The sequence below is a fragment of the Anastrepha obliqua genome, chromosome 4, assembly GCF_027943255.1.
Source record: "Anastrepha obliqua isolate idAnaObli1 chromosome 4, idAnaObli1_1.0, whole genome shotgun sequence".
NCBI lineage: Eukaryota > Metazoa > Arthropoda > Insecta > Diptera > Tephritidae > Anastrepha > Anastrepha obliqua.
Genome location: NC_072895.1, coordinates 102,715,950 through 102,737,423, shown reverse-complemented (window position 1 = coordinate 102,737,423; position 21,474 = coordinate 102,715,950). Strand labels below are relative to the sequence as shown.

General features: G+C 33.6%; 1 protein-coding gene across 1 annotated transcript in view; it reads left to right on the top strand.

Annotated features, from left to right (window-relative positions):
• The window catches only part of LOC129244793 (uncharacterized), a 48,347-nt gene extending 35,172 nt beyond the window's left edge, over positions 1 to 13,175 (top strand). Inside the window, exons 3-8 of the mRNA XM_054882636.1 lie at positions 4,495 to 4,580; positions 4,715 to 4,978; positions 9,247 to 9,676; positions 9,761 to 10,045; positions 10,129 to 10,291; positions 12,599 to 13,175. Of these exons, the coding sequence (XP_054738611.1) occupies positions 4,495 to 4,580; positions 4,715 to 4,978; positions 9,247 to 9,676; positions 9,761 to 10,045; positions 10,129 to 10,291; positions 12,599 to 12,698 (1,328 nt within the window). The 3' untranslated portion in view covers positions 12,699 to 13,175. The remainder of the gene's footprint in view (positions 1 to 4,494; positions 4,581 to 4,714; positions 4,979 to 9,246; positions 9,677 to 9,760; positions 10,046 to 10,128; positions 10,292 to 12,598) is intronic.
• The last annotated feature ends 8,299 nt before the right edge of the window (positions 13,176 to 21,474 follow it).

Sequence of the window (21,474 nt, the reverse complement as noted above, 5' to 3'; positions counted from 1 at the left end):
CTCTTGAACGAACTTTCAAAGCACTTTTGCCACTCAGAAGTGGATACTTCCAAAACGAGCTTAAGGCTTCAACAACTTCTTCAGGCGTTAAAAGAGGTTGACCACTATTGACTAGCACTACTACCATTAAATTTATTACATCAGGTTCTATTTAACTTAGATGTTCCCTGCCTCAGGCTCTGAATTGGTTGAAAGCCAATTTCTTTCAGTAAATATTCCCCCTCGCGCAAAATTTTAAAATATCTGCAATACGAGCATTCGTGATTTCATTGGGAACAACTGATCTCGTTGAAAGATGCGCAGTCGTGTCTTTGTCAAAGTAATACAATTGCACTAAAAAATGCTCCCATCTTTTTTTAATTTTTCAACTGACTGAAAAAGAACAAATAAAGCTCGTAAGAGAAAAGGTTATAAACCGTTTTTCAGTAAGAGCGCTTCAACTTCTTTTGCATGACCACCGCGTGCACGTTTTACGAAGTCCAATCGTTGAACCAAATTTTCGACCACTCTTTTGCATAAATCGGCCGAAATTCCAGCAATTTCGCGTTCAATATTGGCTCTGAGCTCACAAATCGTCACCGGCTTGTTACTACAGACCAAAGACTTTACATAACCCCAAAGAAAATAGTCTAGAGGCGTCAAATCACACGAGCGCGGCGGCCATTCGACCGGTCCATTTCTGGAAATAATGTGCTCATCGAACTTACTCTTCAACAAATCAATTGTAGCGTGTGCTGTGTGGCTTGTGGCCCCGTTCCACACTGGGCCAGAAGACCCGAGTGAGTGGCCAAAACTCTTTTTTCTTAGGAAAAGGCCATAAAACCGATTAAAACCACGTTTATTATAGTTTTTTAACTCTATGAATGCGAATCTGAAGTCAAAATTAAAAAATTCAAAATGGCGGATCCAAAATGGCGGACATGAATTTTAAAAAATCCGTATTTTTGCTTCAAACTCAGAATCTAGGGGTTTAGAACAAAGAAAATACGTCTAGAATTAGCTGTACTCATACACCCAGGATACACCGCGAGGAGGATTCTAGTACGATTTAGTATCCCAATTTTTTTTTTGTAATTTTTGTAATTTTTAATTTTTTTTAATTTGACTTAGTTTTTGAATCTGCATTTAAGCTCAATTTATTCAGAATCAGAAGTTTCTTCTTCAAGTTCATCTAGAAGTTTGTGAACGTCATTAGACGTAATCATTTCATGATCGCGTTCGGGCTCTGTTTCACTGCTATGATCATTTTCCATATTTTGAGTATCTAACAAAAGTAACTGTTTAACTTCTGCTGAAAGTGGTAAACGTCTTCTGTTATTAGCTCTAGACAACCTGTTCATACTAGACAGTAATGAATCAGAAGTATCTAGTAATCGATTAAAGAGATCCTCTAAGTTTGTTTTCCTATCACATTGTCTACTGTGCCTGAGTCTGAAGTTTCTGTAATCTTTGTTTCTCGATTCAGATGCCTCTTATCCATATACACCAACTGGTAAAGTGCAATGTCTTATTATTTCTCCAGCATGAATCAAGATTTTATGAAGAGTTGCTGGCATTGGATACCAAGGATACAAGGTAACATACAAGCTTGCAGTGGTTAAGCAGAATTCTTCAAATTTTTCTGTGTTGATTGGTAGCTGACAAGAAAGGCAAACTAAAATAATTTTCAAATTATTTACGAACTGACAATCAATCTTTAAGCATTCAGCAAAAATCTCTGCATTTTGAAATGCCTTACGTGCGGAATTTCCGTCGTTAGTTGTACCAAAACCACCTGCTTTTGGTATATCAACTAATAGTCCCAACTTTTCACGTAGAATTTTTTGAATTTCAGCTTTCCGATCTGCAACAAGTTTTTTATCCTGAGGCGTACTTACCCTCCATTTCTTAATATTAATTCTGTAAGCTATATGCAAACAACTTTCGTAAAATCGAATCCACGCATGTAATGGGCTAATACTATATTATATTGAAGTGCATTTTTATCTGGAAGGACTACGCTTGTTTTTTTACTAATATTTTTTAGATCATTGAATTGTTTTTGAGTTGCCTTACAGATTGGACAGCATTGTGATGAATTTGTTCCTGTTAAAATATTCAAAATCTTCCCATCAACTAAAGTCAAATGTAAAGAGAAGTGAACAGTAATTTTGTGACTCATATTAATAATGTTTAAGACCTGCAGGCTGTTAATCTGGCCATCCATTTCAGTTTTTTGGGACAAATCAATGTCTGCTGATTCTTTAACAAATTCTAATTTAATAGGTCGACAAAACCGTGGAGATTGTGAATCATGATTGTACCAAACAATGTGTCCATTTTGAGATGTTAATTGTAAAGGGATGAGAGTAGTAGCAAAGATTCTTTCATCGTCAAAATTGTCGACTTCTGAGCTATTTTCAAAAGATTGCTTGTATCTAGAGTGTCCTGTACTTCCGTCAAAGCCCCAAGAGCAAGTTAAGATTAATTCTATTTCTGTTAAAGAATTTGTATCCATGATTTTCAATAAAATTTGTTCTTGCATTTCCACTATTCGACTACCAGTATGGTTCAGTAAAGACTCTCTGAGGTACTGGACAGTTCTGGATCTTTCTGGACAAAGTTCAATCTCTGTTTTTGGTCTACTGCGCATTTTATTTTAGTGACTATGAGCTCCTGTGTAAAACTACGACGCAATTATTTTTCTACTATGACTCTGACTGTTGCGCAGTTAGAGTCATAGCTTGACTTGTGCGCTATCAGCTCTACTCTGTAGCTAACAATGTTTAACTACATAGTTAGAGCAGAGCATTATTTGGGCTACTACTGCTGCTCTGAAGTAATAAATGCAAACACTGAATTAAACTCGATTTTCCCTCGGTAGTTTTGGCTCAAACATTAATGGGTCAGAATTATTTGAGATTTCTCTCACACTAAGATCGATATTTCAGACATGTTTATGAAAAGGCGCAAAAAGGCGATATATACCTTATTTAATACTTCTTTACGAACAATTTGGCATAAAATTTAACTCATTTGATAGGGGAACTTCAGGGAACTTTGTTTTCAAAGTAAGTCATGTATGAATAAAAAACAGATTTTGTTGATTAAATGTTAAAAAAAAAACTTATTCAACATAAATGCACATGGTTTCAATTATAAATTATGTTTTGATATCCATAAAGAAAAGTTATGGACGATAATAACATCTTAAGTAGTATTTTTCACAACAACTTATTGATAAACATTGTTTGAAAGTGTTAAAAATCGAACTAAAACTTTGACTTTGAACTGTTACATAAAAAAAACGAATTGATAAAATTAATGAAACTTCATAATTTGGTGTAAAAAATTACTCAAAATAAGATGATGTTATAAATTTCCTGTTTAAATAAAGTCGAAAATTTTTATTTTTGGCCACTCACTCGGGTCTTCTGGCCCAGTGTGCGTTCTGTTGAAACCACATGTCGTCTAAGTCCATACCATTCAATTGCGGCCAAAAATAATCGTTTATCATGTCGCGGTATCGATTTCCTTTCACAGTAACGTGGCGATCGTTCTCGTCAACGAAAAAATATGGGCCAATTACGCCGCCGGCATGTAAACCGCACCAAACAGTGATTTTTTCGAGATGCAACGGTGCCTCATGAATCACGTGTGGATTGCTTTCTGCCCAGTAACGCATATTTTGCTAGTTGACAAAGCCATTGAGCCAAAAGTGAGCTTCATCACTGAAGATGATTTTTTGGAAAAAATCTGGATCATTTTCGAGTTGATCTTCAGCCCAATTTACGAATCGACGTCGCTTCAAATGGTCAAACGGCTTCAGTTCTTGTGTCAGCTTGATCTTGTACGGATGTAGGCCACGATCTTTTCGCAAAATTCGCCACAATGACGACACAGAAAGGCCCAATTGTTGAGAACGTCGTGTGAGCGACACATTTGCGTCTTCTTGAACTGAAGCCCTGGCGGCAGCAATATTTTCAACACTTCGTGCACTTCTTGCTCTCACTGGCACCGGAACATTATGTAGCGAAAACGTAGATACAAATTTTTTCACTAGACGGTCGATTGTCGAACGGGATGGCTTGTTAAATGGACCGTAAAATGGCCGTAATGCTCTTAAAGTAGCAGCAGCAGAACGATTATTTTCATAAAAAATTTGCACGATTTGCAATCGTTGCTCAAGTGTGTAGCGTTCCATGATGAAATGTATACTAATGAAGTTTACAAATGACAAGCGAAAAATAAAAAATATTACGTCGTTCGCCCTCCCTATCAGAAAAAAGTTGAAGCGCACCTATTGAAAAACGCTTTATGAAAATTTATGCTAAAAAATATAAAACTTTTCGAGAAAAATATCGAATTACAGCTCATCACACGTGGCGTTGCAAAGGCACAAAATATAAAAAGGCAACCCTCGCACCTAATATGCTTGCCTAAAATATATTTCGAAAATATTGCATTAATTGGCTTCACAATATATTTTTCTCTTTATAATCTCTAACTGTTTAGAAAAACTAAAAATGTTGGACATAACACGAGACAGACCAGTCAAAGTGGCTGTAAAGGTGGCTGTGCCAGTGCGGGATCATCCAAAGGTAATGCATAATACGTTAAAGGACAAGCGATCCTAGAAATCAATTGCTTTCTTTGATTCTTCTTTTTTTAACTCCTACTAAGAATCTACTAAAATATCTACTAAATAAATTCTATTCGTTAAATTTGTTTTCAGTTCAATTTCGTTGGTAAACTACTGGGCCCAAAAGGCAACTCCATGAAACGTTTACAGGAGGAGACAATGTGCAAAATGGCGGTGTTAGGTCGCGGGTCGATGCGCGATCGCAAAAAGGAGGAAGAATTGCGCGCCAGTGGTGACAGTCGTTATGCACATCTATTCGAAGATCTGCATGTAGAGATTTCAACGTTTGCAGCACCAGCAGAAGCGCACGCACGCATAGCGTACGCGCTGGCCGAAGTGAGGAGGTTTTTGGTGCCGGTGAGTATAATAAGAGCACACATACACCAACAACATCAAAATCTGCATGTTAAGATAACTTTTCGTAAAATCGATTCTATACTGTTAAAGCCAATTCTTTGAGCGTTGCCCTTATACAATATATATATATATAATTGGCGCGTACACCCTTTTTGGCTGTTTGGCCGAGCTCCTCCTCCTATTTGTGATTTGTGGTGTGCGTCTTGATGTTGTTCCACAAATGGAGGAACCCACAACTTTAAGCCGACTGCAAACGGCAGATATTTTTATGAGGAGCTTTTTCATGACACAAATACACTCGAAGCCAAATACACCAACCCATTCGGCTACGGCGGCCGCCGCACATAGGGGTATTTGAACAATCTAAGGGGCCAAAAGTATTTTTTGGGTTTAACGTGTGCTAATGGATGTTTCTGAATAAAACCAACTAAAATAATGAACTTAAAACATTTTTGAATGCAATACAATATAATATGAGAATGAAGAAAGATTTACAAGATCAAACATAAAAAAATATAAGCAATTAAAAAAGCATCCAATCATATGGTATTATCTAGATTTTCTTCATCGCTACGTGAAGAAAATTCTAGGTTTGGATCGGCAGGCATGAGCATTTCCAATGTTTCTGGCAGAAATGATTTGGGACTTTCTTCTTTTTATTTGCCTCCTAGAACTCATTAAGGGGTCCGAACTTAAAAGGAGGCGGTTAAAAATATTCCTGTTGCAATTTTCTCTAGTAAATTTTCGGGCAAAATCTAGCCGGTAAGAGCGGAAATGCTTATTTCGGGCTTCTGCAGCCTCTTCAGAGAGCTGGCCAATTGGTAACAAAGCACTCTTTATTATAACAGCTCCATGAATAAGTATTTTGTGCATTGTTGGTGTCATGGGATGCCACGGATAAAGATCCACATATAATCGAGCAGTTTCTGTTGCATAAATATCATATTTTTCAGGATTAATTTTATGACCACTAGAAATTGTTTCTAGAATAACTTAACAGTCCATATATTAATTCGTAGCTGATGTCTGTTATATCGGATGCTAATTGAGGATTCTCGAAAAATCTTCGGCTTGTGTTACCGTCATTGGTATTACCGAAATTCGCCTTTGGCATATCTATTAACAATCCCGTTTCTTGGCGAAACCTGTCCTGGATCTCTTGTTTTCTCTCTTTCTCGAGGCTTTTTTCAGTTTCTGTTTTTCTTGCTCTACATTTTTTTACTAGCAACTTATAAGCCAGATGGAGAATGCTCTCAAATATTCTTTTCCTGGCATGTAGTACCGAAAGGCCGAATTGAATAGCCTCGAAATTAACATCTATTGTTTTATCCAAATTGTTGAAATCCTTTGAAATGTGCAAAATTGCTTTTCAACGTCTCAATTTGATTGTCAGAGAATCCTTTAATAGACATAAACTGATCTTTCAAGAAATTTAGCCTTGCCTCTATGTTGGGTAAATTTTCATTGTTCATGAGGTCAAACAAGTTTTTTCTAGTCACAATCCTCATTCCCGATGTTCCCATTGAACCTACAACAAATAAATATTTCGCTTAATCCCTTGTAATGGAAAAGACCTTTTTCATAAAATTTTACCAACAACATTCAAAGTACTAAAATACCGTTTATCCGGACTTATCCGGATCAAATTCTTTGATGAATTGTCAAAACAAGATACATACTAAACAATTACAATCGAATCTTAACCGGATCTATCTCGATAGTATTACTTATTGACTAACAAATATTATTTTAAGAAAAAAAAAGTAGTTTGAGAAGGTGTGTACTTATAGGGTTGAAAAGTTAACTTTAATACTTGAAAATTATAAAGATTCTAATTGATTTCATTCATTACTATCCTGATGCTTCAGAATCCATAACTCTTTACTCCAATGTTGAACACAAAAACATAAAATTTCACTTTTAAAGTTTGGGTTTTGCAATAGTGCCGAGAACAGATAACGTACACGAGGTGATACAATCGAATTCCGACTGCCGTTATCGTATGTCAAATGCTTGTAGGGTGCGCGGGAGGGGCTGGCTTTTGTTCTCGGAAGGGTCAGGTACCTCAGGAAGTCATTTTTGTAAATGTATTTATTGTTTTGTTAAATGGACTTTTGACCCCGTAGATCTTTCAAATACCTGTATGTGCGCCGCCCTTATACAAGCACTGCCATAAAGATAAAAAAAGTATAATCAGAAAAGTAAGTATATGAGCAGAAAACTCAAACTGCATGGCAAACCTTCAATAGTTGCCCGAAATTGATCAGCTATAGTACCAGGTTTCTGTATTAGAAGTTATATATATACATAAGTAAATCTTTAAAATTTGTATAGGCAAATTTCTAAGAACCTTGTTGAACGGAAAATATAAAAATTAGAACATCTCGAGCCTTTTGTCATTCTAGTCGATCAATTTTCACCATACCGTAATGTAATTTTGCGCTTAAGCTTCTGTCAGAATCGGCCATATTCATAACTTCTTCTACTTGATTGACGCGAGAACCACTTACACGATTTTGGCCGAGTTTACCAAAGTGCGCCAGTCGTTTTTTTCTCGAGCTAGAATCGGCCATATTCACATGCATTTATAAAATATTGCATGTAATAATTTCTTTAATGTGAGCCACTTGTGGCATAAAAACATATCTAAAACAAATTTTCGGCTTTTTTTATTAGGCTTGCCAAGTGTTCAAAGCATTTTTTTTTTATTAATTTGATTTTTCCACAAAACCGGAATGGGTGAAAGATAAAATTTCCTATATGTAATTTTTATAAAAGGTGCTTTTATTTAAAATTCTTCTAAAAGTATATTTAATTGAATTTATATGCATTCAAATGCAAATGATCTTAACTTTAATTTTCAGTTATGCCTAATTAAGTTTTTTGTTTTGAAAATATTTTTTATAAGTTTAATATTTATTAAAATTATAATTTAATTTTGTTTCATTTTATTTGGATTTATTTTACAAAATTATATTTTATCTAATTTCTATATACTTTTATTACTTTATTTTATTTTATTTGGTTAATTTTGTTTATATTTTATTTTACTTTAGTTTAATAAACTTTTAATTTTTTACTACTTTTATAACTATTACTTTGTTTTATTTATATATACCTATTAAAATATAATATATTTGTTATTAAATTTTTTCCTACTTTTGCTACTTTAAAAAATATATATTTTTTTGTGTTTTATTTTAAATTAATTTAATTTATTAAAATTTATTTTATTAAATTATATTTTATTTAATTTTTTACTACTTTTATTACTTCATTTTGATTTTTATTGTGTTTTGTTTTAGTTTATATTATTTTATTAAACTTTTTTTAATTTAAATATATTTTGTTTATTTTTTTACTACTTTACCTTTTCTTTACTTTAATTCTTTTTCATTTGATTTTATTTACACGTTTTTCTATTCATGTTATTTGATTTGTTTTTTTTTTTTGCATTTTATTTAAATTCATTTCATTTAATTGTTTACTACTTTTATTACTTTATTTTATTTTTTATTGTATTTTGTTTCGGTTTATTTTATTTTATTTAAACTTTTTTGTGCAATATTAATTTTTTTATTAAAATATGTTTTATTCAATTTTTCCCTACTTTTATTACTGTACTTTTTTATTTTGTTTTTTGTTTATTGTATTTTATTTTATTTTATTTTATTTACATTTCGTTAGATTAATTTTATTTTATTTAGTTTTTTTTTCGATGTATTTGATGATGTATTTTATTAAAATATATTTTATTTAAGTTTTTACTACTTTTATTTTTTAATTTTTATTTTATTTTGTTTTAGTTTATTTTATTTAAAATTTTTTACTAAATATATTTCATTTACATTTTTTATGAAAGTAAATATATTATTTAAATTATTTTAATAAAATATATTTTATTTAATTTTTTATACTTCGTTTCTTTTTTATTGCATTTTATTTTACTTTATTCTATTTTATTGACATTTTTTGAATTAATTTAATTTTATTTAGTATTTTTCGTTATATTTGATTTAAACTCATTTCATTAAAATGTATTTGATTTATTTTTTACTACATTTATTACTTAACTGTATTTTGTTTGGTTTTATTTATTTATTTGTTGTTGTTTTTTTTTTTTGTAGTTTATTTTATTTAATTGTATTATTTTTTTATTTATTTTATTTTATTTTATTTTATAATATTTTTTACATTTAATCAAATTGCACTTCACTATTATTCCCCAACTATCCGTTTTTAATACAATTTCTCTGCACACATTTTAGGACTATCACGACGACATACGACAGGAACAGATGTGGGAGATGCAAGCGCTGAGTTCCTCGTCATCGCTAACCTACACCGATGATCAGCATAGTCCCAATCGCGGTGGTGTCACCGATATGGATACATCGAATGATGAGAAGCTGGAGATGGAGCCTAACGGCATGGAATGTAATACGCTCGAAAAAGCTGATGCACAGCAGGTGAGTCTGAGCAGTGAGCAGCAACATCTCCAGCATCAACAACAACAACAACAACAACACCAACAGCAACAACGCAATTTGCATCATTTACTACACCAACCGCCGCCATCAACACGAGGCCCTACTACCGCAGTAGCATTAGCGTCCCATCACCACACCAATCTCTTGCCAACCGGTACTGACGGTGGCCTATGTCAGAAATCAAATGCCAGCAGCGCAGCAACTACAAGTAAGTCAACGCATTACTAATTCTCATTTACATTTACGATATAATTTTGCTGAGCGATAAACCACAATAATTTGGCAATTAAAGTGAATTCCTTCCCACTAGTGCATCCAGCTGCAATGACAGTTGCACTACAACACCAATTGACCGCAGCCAGTATTGGTAACATGTTAAAGCCTACAGTGACTGCGGCAGGTGTGCCTACAGTGGCCGATTTACACACATCGGCGGCGCAACAGTCCAACACTGCCGCCGGCATACCATTACCCACGGAGGCTGAAACGCCCATGGCAGCAACGTTGGGCTTGTTGGATCCGCCCACCGGCGCGCTGCTGCATCCGGCATTGCGCAGTGTCAAGGCGATTAATATTGGTGAGTTGTGGTGAATTGAGAGCGGTGTGACAAGTAATTTGATTGTGGAACTGCTGTTGTTTCCCTTTCTGTCGTTTTTGTAGCAGGTGGACTGGCACGCAAACGGCCACTTTTGGGTGTGCCACGCTCTAGCATGAATCCAACTAAACGCACTGTAATGACTTTGCTGGCCAGAGCTAAAAACTCGCAGGCTTTGCATGCGGTACGAAATCCAATTGCAGCAGCCACAGCGGCCAGGTTCGCTGAGTAAGTATTTATGTATGAGCTTGCATGGGTATTTGTAAAAGTTACATTTAATTTCGGCAGTAATTACTTATAAGTAACTTATTTATATAATTCTTGCGAAAAAATCACAATACCAAGAAAATCACTAATTACAAATCGCACTTAATTCCCATGCGACTAGTGCGATTACTTAGACCTGACTTTTTAACTAATACCTATGGATGGGTTGAAAAAGAATGGATGGTACATTTTAACCTGAAAATATTCCTGGTGATTCGAAGCTCAAGGAAAGCAACATCAATGATAAGTCCAAGACAAGGAGCAGCATTCGCCAAAAATTATTGGGAAAAGCCTATGAATTTCAATCTGATATTACTGGTCACAGCAGACTGTGATGTAATCTACACATGCGCCGGATATAATGCAATGATAGGCTGATTATTTTGCGCCACGTTGTAAAGAATTTTCCAATAACAGGTGCTATTGGTGAATGGATTGTGCTATCGAGAGATGATTAACGATTTTTTATGGCCGGAATAGGATGGTATTGATCTGGACAACGTTTATTTTCAACAAGACGGTGCTACGTGCCACACAAGCAACGAAACCATTGATCTTTTACGGAAAAAGTTTCCGAACCGTCTTATCTCTCGAAGACGTGATCACAATTGGGCTCCGAGATCTTGTGATTTAACACCTTGTGACTTTTTTTTTTTGGGGCCACGTGAAAGAGAAGGTCTACGCCCACACCCCAGGGTCGATTTAAGACCTCAAGGATGGAATTCGTGAGGCTATCGAGGACATAGGGCAGCCACTTTGCAAATCGGTTATGGAAAATTTCATGAAAAGGATATTTTCCTGTAAGCGTGGTCGTGGTGGTCATTTGCCTGATGTTATTTTCCACTATTAACGGCATACCTTCCTCTTTATAATGAAATAAACATCCGATCATTTATATTAAAAAATTGCTTCTTTTTTTTTAGAATGAATATATGAATTAAAAATTATTTACATAGTATTCGAATATTTTTACCTGAAATAATAGTCTAATTGCTTCAGCGCAGCGACGAAGTTACAACATAGCATTATAAGAAGCCTAAATGCATTAATCCCATGAGCCTGATGTGAGACCTGACTTTAGAATCCTTAAGTTTGCCGCTCAGAGTTGAAGATTAATAGGTGGTTTGCGCCCTTTGCGAATTGCAAGCTGCCCGAATGTGACTTGCAGGTGGTTTGGCCCACTCGCGGACAATAGCTTTTTTTAGCGCCTCGAGACTGATCAATCTTTTAGTTCGGACCCTGCTCACCAAAATGGCCCAATGAGAATAATCCATTGGATGCACGTCTGGTGAAATTGAGAGCTATTAAGTGGACATTATGAAGTTCGGAACGTTGCTTTTTAGCCATTCTTGGTTCACTCAAGCTTTGTGAGACGGTGCCGAGTCCTGTTAAATCGTCCATGGTCTGCCACCGAAATGTTTGTCTGTCCACGCTTTTACCTTGACGCCAGGTTCGATGAAAACAATTGGAGAGCGCCCATCTGCGGTAAAAGCGGCCCAAACCAATGGTCAATCAATGACTCAAATTCTCGTATGAACCCTATCGTTTTGGGATTTTACGAATTGCTCCATTTGAAAAAATGTCTCATCAGAAAACATAATGATCGGGAATTGAACGATTTCGGCCAAGCGAAGCGCCTCCTTCGCTCTCTCAAGTCTCAAGTCTTGTTGCTACTTTGGTGTGAGATCATGCGCCTTTTGCATCTTGTAAGGCTTGATCTTTGAGATCATTTTTCAGTATGCGTCGGATGCTACGGTCAGATATTTTCAGTTCTATCGCCATTTTATTGGCATTTCGTCGGGGACTTCGCTCAAGTCGCTTCTTCACTTTTTAAACTATTTCACGTGACGTTGCAGTTTTTTGATGACCACCTCCATGACGTTTCGCGATGCTACCAGTAATGAGTAGTGGTGCGATAAACAAAAAACTTTAAGGTGCTCGAGCTCACGAAAAATCGCTGGTTGTGATTTTCGAACGAAATCCATTACTGATTTTCTTTTTTCGCGTATAATCTCGGCAAAATGCTTCCGCGCGCTCGTAAACAATACTCTGGATTGTCATTTAGTCAACAAACAGAGCTGCGCGAGCTTCAGAATCAGTCAGGTGATAAAAAATTGGTGATTTTCGATTTCGAACCAACAGCGTTGCTTAGTTTTTTTTTTTTTTTTTTTTTGTATATACAACTTTCGTTTTCAGATCTAACCCTCAACATTTTATATCCATTAGAAGGCATTTGTATATTTTCTACGACTTTATCTTGCCTTTCAGTCCCTTACAGATGCTTACCTCCCCATTCATCTTATCGTCTCAGCCAATGGATCAGTCGATGCTGACATTTCCTAAGGAAAGCCTGGCACAAGGAGTCTAAGTATTTAACACAAAAAAGGTATTTTGAATTGAAAAATTTTGATCCTTATTGAGCCCGCCTCCACCTACACACCAATGTATTACAATTAAGAAATCACAAAACAATACAAGAATATTTAATAAATATATTTAAAAAAAAAAAAACCAAAAACCAAAAACTCGCCCAACGCAAATATAAATAAAAACTTCAAAACACGTGAAATGTTAAATAAATGAAAAAATAAATTATACAGATATTTATACAATTATACCTAAACTTATCGGAATGTTGAAGTTGACGGACGACACATTACGAGTATTATGAAGAAACACATCTTTAGGGACTAACTGGCAACATAAGTGTACACGACAAGTAACTTTGCAAACAAAAACCGAAAACAAAAACAAAAACAAAATCGCAATATATTTTATTTACACATAAAAACTAAACACTTAAACTATATTACTAAAATCAAAGCAAAAAGTATATAAATATAAGCAAATACAAGAAAAATCTTAAAACAAATTGAAATAAAAATGTCTTGACAACGCAAAAATTTGTTTTACTCTACATATTCACATTATAAATGATTAAAAAAAATCACATGAAAAAAATATGAATATAAATATTTAAAAGCTAAACATATTACTTAAATATAGTTAATAAACATGGGAAAATAAATTAAGATTTAAAATAAACATTACAATTTAATGTGGAAAACTTTAATGTGAGACATAAACAGCAAACGAAATTACTTTAAAGCATTACTTTAAAACATTACAAATTTTTAAAGAAATATTATATATTTATATTGTATTAACATAATTTTTTACGATTTTAGACTTGCAAACGCAATTAGTTTCATGTTGCTATGAATGTGTGTACTAAATAAATAAATAAACAAACAAATATATATCTATATATATAGTATATGTACTTGTATTGGTAGAGTAGGTGCATGCAATACCCACATACTAAATACATACATACAAACATATATATTATACAACAAAGCTGAGCGATGAACAGGCGTTGCTTCCGTGAAGAGGATACAGTGCGTCCTTAGCCGCCCAAGGCAATGGTTTCAAAGCAATGCAAGGAAGAGAATGGAACCAAATCGATTTATCGATTATTGACACAGTGGAATGCTTTAAAAGAAAATGCATTGACGCAATCAAATAAAAAAGATTTAATTTATTCACAATAAATTAAACAAAGTAAAAACAAAATTTAATAAAATAGAAGAAAAATAAAATAAATTAACATAAATTAAAACAGAATAAAATTAAAGAATACTATAAAATAAAAATAAAAATAAAATATATTAATATAAATAAAAAACTAAATTAAATTAAATTAAAGGGAAATAAAAAAGTTAAATAATACAAAAGTTAATAATAATAGAATGAAATAAAAATAAATAAATAAAATGTAAATAAATTAAAATAGAATAAAATGAAAAAATAATTAATTTAAAACGAATATAACAGAAAATTAAATTAAATTAAAGGGAAATAAAAAAGTTAAATAAAAGAGAGTAAAATGAAGCAAAATAAAATAAAATATATTAAAATAAAATATAATAAAATAAGATAAAATAAAATATAAAATAAAATAAAATATAATAAAATAAAATTAAATCACCTAAAATAAAATAATATAAATCAAAAAGAAATAAAGCAAAGTAAAATAAAATAAAATAAAATTAAATTAAATTAAAATCAATTAAATTAACTTAAATTAAATTAAATTAAAAAATTAAATTAAAGAGAAATAAAAAAGTTAATAAAAGAGAGTAAAATGAAGCAAAATAAAATAAAATATATTAAAATAAAATATAATAAAATAAGATAAAATAAAATATGATAAAATTAAATTAAATTAACTAAAATAAAATAATACAATAATGAAAGAAAATAAAATAAAATATATTAAAATAAAATATAATAAAATAAGATAAAATAAAATATAAAATAAAATATGATAAAATAAAATTAAATTAACTAAAATAAAATAATACAATATATTATAAATCAAAAAGAAATAAAGCAAAGTAAAATAAAATAAAATTAAATTAAATTAAAAAATTAAATTAAATTAAAGGGAAATAAAAAAGTTAAATAACTAAAAGAGAGTAAAATGAAGCAAAATAAAATAAAATATATTAAAATAAAATATAATAAAATAAGATAAAATAAAATATAAAATAAAATATGATAAAATTAAATTAAATTAACTAAAATAAAATAATACAATATATTATAAATCAAAAAGAAATAAAGCAAAGTAAAATAAAATAAAATTAAATTAAATTAAATTAACTTAAATTAAATTAAATTACAAAATTAAATTAAATTAAATTAAAGTGAAATAAAAAAGTTAAATAAAAGAGAGTTAAATGAAAGAAAATAAAATAATATAAATGGAAATAAAGCAAAATAATATAAAAATCATCATCATCTTGGCATTACAGTCCGGGGTGGACCATTGCCTACTCTACAATACGCCTCCATTCTTCTCGAGAGTCCGCGTATATCGTCTTCTACGTGTTGCAACCATCGTCTCCGCCGCCGGACTCTCCTTTTTGCTCCTTCAGGGTTTGCTTCAAATACTTTTTTGGTCGTTCTTTCGCAGCTCATTCTTAAAACGTGTCCATATCACCGTAATCTTTGGAACTTAATAAGCCGCGTTACATTTCCTCCCGCAAATAATACACTGAGCTCGTGGTTATACCGTATACGGTATGTGCCGTCTTCTAATCGTATAGGACCGAATATTCTTCTAAAAATTTTACTTTCAAATTGCATCAGTAAATTCACGTCATTAACTTTAAGGGCCCATGTTTCACAGCCGTAAGTGAGAACCAGTCTTATTATAGTTTTGTAAATCTGTAGTTTTTGTTCCTTTGATATCAATGAAGACTTGATAAGTTTGATATGGCCACAATATGCTCTGTTAGCTGCCTGAGTACGGTCTTGTATAGATAAGGACATATCCTTATTTATGGTGAGTACTACGCTTAAGTATTTAAACTCTTGCATGAACTCAAAAACATAACTTCCGATTCTGATGTAACTATCATGCACGGATCGTGTCATGTACTTCGCCTTTTCTTCATTTATATTGAGGCCCGCTGGTCTTGTAGCTTGCACTAAGCGCATGTAAACGTTCTGAAGAGCCTCCCTATTTCTCGAAAGAATCCTAATATCGTCAGCGTATGCGTATGCGTATATTTGCGTCGATTTATAAAATATTGTGCGACCTTGAATGCAGTGTTACACGAAATAGAAGCGTTGATAGTGAGTCACCTTGCCTCAAGCCGGATTTCATTTCGAATTCGTCAGATATTTCGCCATTCATTATTAGATACTTTAGCGTTTGAGTGTTTAAGGGTCATATTGATCAAATTTATGCATTTTTATGGTATACCCAGTACTTCTAGATGATGGTCGATATATTTTCTGTTTAAATGAAATGATATACTACTGTGTCCAAAAAATAAGGTGACATTGTATTTATTTTGAAAATTCTTTATTTATTCTTCCAAATCAATTTCATCCCCTTCAAAGTAATCCCCTCCCGACACAATGCACTTATGCCAACGTTTTTTCCAATTTTCGAAACACTGGTTGTAGTCACTTTCCGGGATGGCCTTCAGTTCCGTCTTCGTTGCGGCTTGAATCTCCTCTATCGTGTCAAAACGGTATCCCCGGAGCGGTCTTTTGAGCCTGCTGAACAGCCAGAAGTCGCACGGTGCCAGATCAGGTGAATACGGTGGTTGCGGAACGATATGGGTTGAGTTTTTGATGAAATGATCACGAATTACGAGTCCAAAAAATTCAATGTTTTCGGTACCAGTCGAGATTTGACGCGCTTGAGGCCCAAAACATCCTTCAAAATGGTATTGACTGAGCCTTTCGATATGCCAACATCATCAGCAAGGTCTCTAATCGTTAATCGACGGTTTTTCAACACCAAATCTTTGATTTGTTGGACGTGAGCTTCGTCAGTTGAGGTTGATGGTCGCCCAGGACGCTCTTCGTCTTCGACACGTTCACGACCGGCTTGGAACTCACTATACCACTTGTAAACATTTTTTTTAGACATAGCCTCATCACCAAAGGCTTTCTGCACCATCCTCAACGTATCCGAAAATTGATTCCGCAAACAAAATTTAATGCAAATTCTTTGCTCAACAAATTTCGACATTGCAAAAAACGAGAAACTCACTTTTAGCAGCTCACAAAACGACGCGTATCTCAAACAGTAAATGAATATTTCACATGAAATTTGACATAGATGTCACTCACAGTACTACCAACCTAAAAAAAAAAAGAATTCTCCTAATCCTTCAAAGCGCGCAGTTTAAAATCAAATGTCACCTTATTTTTTGGACACAGTAGTAAATGAAAATAATAAAATAATAATAAAAATAAAATAAGATAAAATAAAATAGAAAGAAATAAATAAAATTAAATTAAAATTAAAATTTAATAACATGAAATAAAATAAATTAAAATAAATTAAATTAATAAAAGTGGTATAATAAAAAATTAAATAAAATGAAACACAACAAAATTAAATTAAGTTAAATTTTTTTTCGCGGGTGAGAGCATTTAAAATGCCCCATGCGACGTCTAAACCATCGTCAAAATGGGACGTCCAGCTGGGATGTACTAAAAACTCCACCTTGTTTGGAACTATCGCTCACAGGAACCGCTTTCACATTACTTTAGAATGGCTTTCTATATTTCTCATTAAAAGATTTGTGTTCAGATCCCGCTTTTCCGCAAATCTGCTGCTTTCCCACTTTTCTCACTTTCAAGTGCCTAGACTTCCATTCTGTTTTTTTTTAATTGGCGTAAGTTACATACATATGTGTCACAGGTGGGGCGTTGTTCCTGTAAACCACCTTTCGTCTGATACTTCCGTTGCCAGTTTGAGCGTTCCTCAAGAGAGCATTCTTGGCCACCTGCTCTTTATTTTGTTTATAAACGGCATTAGTTCATGCTTTTCTTTCTCCACCCATTTATTATACAAACACGGATGATTCGAAATATTTTCGAGGGTAACGAAAATTGTCGACATGAAATTGACAAATGTTTTCATTTTACTTTCACTATTAGCCTTACAAATATATTTTCGTCACGTCGTATTATATTTCAAGGTGCACACTGCAGGTTATCCTTTAATGAAAAAAAAATCAATTAAACCAATATTAAACTAAATGAAATGAATTAAAATATAAATAAAAATAAATAAACTAAATAAAAGAAAATAAAAAATATTGAATCCAAATAAAAAATATTGAATCCAAATAAAAAATATTGAATCCAAATAAAATCGAGTAAATTTAAATACGAGTAATACCTAATTCGACAAAAGATTAATAAAGATAATCCTGGAATGAATATTGAAAAAAAAAAAATTGTGACCACCTTTCCGCACAGAACATCGCTCAACTTTCTGCTTCCACAAAAATTGAATGAAGGCAAACTCAAAAACAAAAAACAAATAAAAATTATATGCATATGAATGTATGTTACAAATCGGTTATGTATTGCATGCTACATTTTATGTATGCGTGTGCGTTGGAAATCTATTAATGGGAAACATATTTAAAATACATATTTACAAACATAACTAAAGCACCAAACAATAAATGCGCCCACACAATAATTAAACGAAAATATCAACAACAAAAAATGTAACAATAAAAATAAAATAAAAACATAGTTTTTAAAACACATATATTTTTCAATTATTTTTATTTTTTTTTTTTTTACAATTTTTTTTTATTCTACTGCTATTTCATTTGCTATAACAAAATAAAATAAAATAGTAATATAACTTTATTTTAATGTAAATTATAAATGGGTATTTTGATACAAAAGACACGCCTAGATGTTGTATTGAAATAAAACATGTACAAATTTCCTTTTCTACCCCCAACCTTTGAATTTTCGCCTTATTCATGAATTTTGCCATATATTGCTCTCCATTTTCATAATAGGTTAGGTAAGGTTGACCTGGCTAGCTGAAAGCCATCACATAGACCTATTGGTCCTTAGTGGTACCAGATGGAGCTTGACCCTTACGTCTCCTTGCATAAGCCTGCGTCTTTTGCGAATCTAAGTAAGCTCCGAAGCTCTAACCCCGAGAGACGTTCTAACCTCGCATATTGTAGAGCTCCTTAACATTTCATTCGGGTTCTAGCTACTGCAGGGCAAAAATATAGAAGGTGTTCTAGCGTTTCCCTCACTCTTATAGTTCATTGCAAAATCTGCAGCTATCGTTGTTTGCAATTCCCATCTTGTATGCGTGTGCCACTAGCAAATTGTGACTTGTCAGTATACCTACGATAGTTCTGCTTTCTTTTCTAGACAGAGCTAGCACGAATTGGGCGTATTTATCTGCATTCTGTGTACACGTGATTTTCGCGGTTTTGCAAGTGGCTAGATTATTCTACCTCCTGTCTATCCGTGTGTTCATGTCCGCAGCGATGTCATATTTAAAGGTTTCAGTATGTCGTTCTTGTTCGAACTGTATGTAAACAGCGGGTTTGGTAATCTCATCTACAATTTCGTTTTCATGATAAGTTTCAATAATTTTAGGGCGTTGTTCTGCCGTGTAAAATTTTACATCTGTCTACTTGACAAAAATGACATCAAAAAAGATACCATCCAAGAGTTCTTTTCTATTGATCTGTAGGCGTCAATTTTGAAAGACCCTTTATAATAGTGTAAAATTATTTTTATTATTACTGTTATTTTTAGTTTTGCTCTTGCTTTACTATTTTTAATACAGGGTGGCTGATGAATTTTGCTACATTAAGAAACTCAAATAACTTTTTTTTTAGTGTATGGAATTCATTTATTTTTTTTTTTCAAGTTGAAGGTCATTAAATTTTATTAAATGTAGCTTAACTAGTTTTAAAAATAATTGAATTTAAATGCCCCCCATGCTCGTTGACACAAGTAAAAAGTTGTTCATTGCAGCTTTGAGAGTTGCGACAGGAATAGCCGCAATTGTTGCCCGAATGGATTGTTTTAGTTCATCCAAATTTGTTGGCTTTGTTTTATAAACTTCTTGTTTACATAAACCCCACAAGAAAAAGTCAGGTGCAGTAAGGTCAGGCGACCTGGAGGGCCAACGAAATTCGGAGTTTCTTGAAATCAGTTTATTGGGAAATTTTCGTCGCAACTCTGTCATAACAGTCTGGGCTATGTGAGACGTTGCCCCATCTTGTTGAAACCACACAGAGTTGAAAGGAATTCTCTTTCGGCGTAGTTCTGGATGGAAAAATTCTTTCAGCATTTTCAAATAACGGTCTCCAGTAACCGTAACGGTGTGACCATTTTCTTCAAAAAAATAAGGCCCGACAATACAGCGTGAAGAAACCGCACACCACACTGTCACGCGAAGAGGATGCAATTCCGTCTCGTGGAGTATCTGTGGGTTAGAAGTACTCCATATTCGACAATTTTGTTTGTTCACATTGCCGTTTAAATCGAAATGGGCCTCATCAGACATGAAAAGGCAGTTTAACATGTTTTGGTCTTCTTCCACCATTTGCAGGATCTTCTGGCAAAATTCCAAGCGAATCGGCAAGTCTGCTGCATTCAGTTTGTTAACCATTTGAATTTTGTAGGGAAATAAGTCTAAATCTTTGTGCATTATTGTTTGCAAAGACTGTCGGCTGACACCAAGTTGAGCAGATAAGCTTCTTGTTGAAACCCTTCGATTGCTTTGTATAGCTGCAGTTACAGCAGCGATCGTTTCCTCCGTCCGAACTGGTGGGTTTCGATGATAAGACCTTCTTGCGACTGTTCCTTGCTCAGCAAAATTATTCACCAGTCTCATTATGGTCCATCTGCTCGGGGGATCGCCGCCAAACATCCGCCTGTACTCTCTCTGTACCAAAACTACGGACTCCAGTGCGTGATAGCGGCGGACTATCCAAATTCTTGATTGCGTGTCCCAGTTATCCATTTTAATAAATTTTAAAGATCAATCTGCAAATTAAAACAAAAATGGAACAGATAACTTAAAAAGAAAAAAAGTTATTCAATTTTTTTTGGTAGCGGCTTTCATCAGCCACCCTGTATTACTACTATTATTATTATTACTTTTTTGTACTCTTTTTTATATTATGATAGTAAACTTTTGCAATTTTTATTATTTTTTATTTTATTTCATTTTTATTTTTAGTACTTGTTTTTGCGTGTCATTGTTTTACGATGGTTGACGGTTCAGGTTTATAGGGTTTTTTTATTTTGTCAAATCAACCAGCAAGTACAGCACTCAGACAACATCAAGTCCATTGTACTACACCCGTATTCCCATTTTAATTTTCTTTAAATCTACCTGACCTCCGAAGAAATCTGAGTAGATCTTGTGGTGCCAAGGAGCCAAGGGGGCCGCTCTTAATACATCAGTTCCAAAGACCTCAAGCCTGAATCGAGCGAAGGCCGGGCAGACGCACAGAAAGAGGTCCGCTGACTCATTCTCCTCTCCGCATGCTGAGCAGACTGCACCAAATGAGTTGCCTACCTTTTCCATGTGCTTCGCCCATAGAAAATGGCCCGTCATTAGTTAAACCAGCTGCCCAGAGTCCCTTCTGCTTAATGACAGGAGGATCTACGACAGTCGGTCGGTCATGACAGGTAACATTAGTTTTATCCATTTATAGGTTAAGTTCAGCTATCTTTTTTTCTTGTTCAATCCACTTGGGAGCATAGGGCCTCGACTAGACTTAGTCTTGCGTTAGTTTCGGATAGGGTAGGTGATAAGCCTG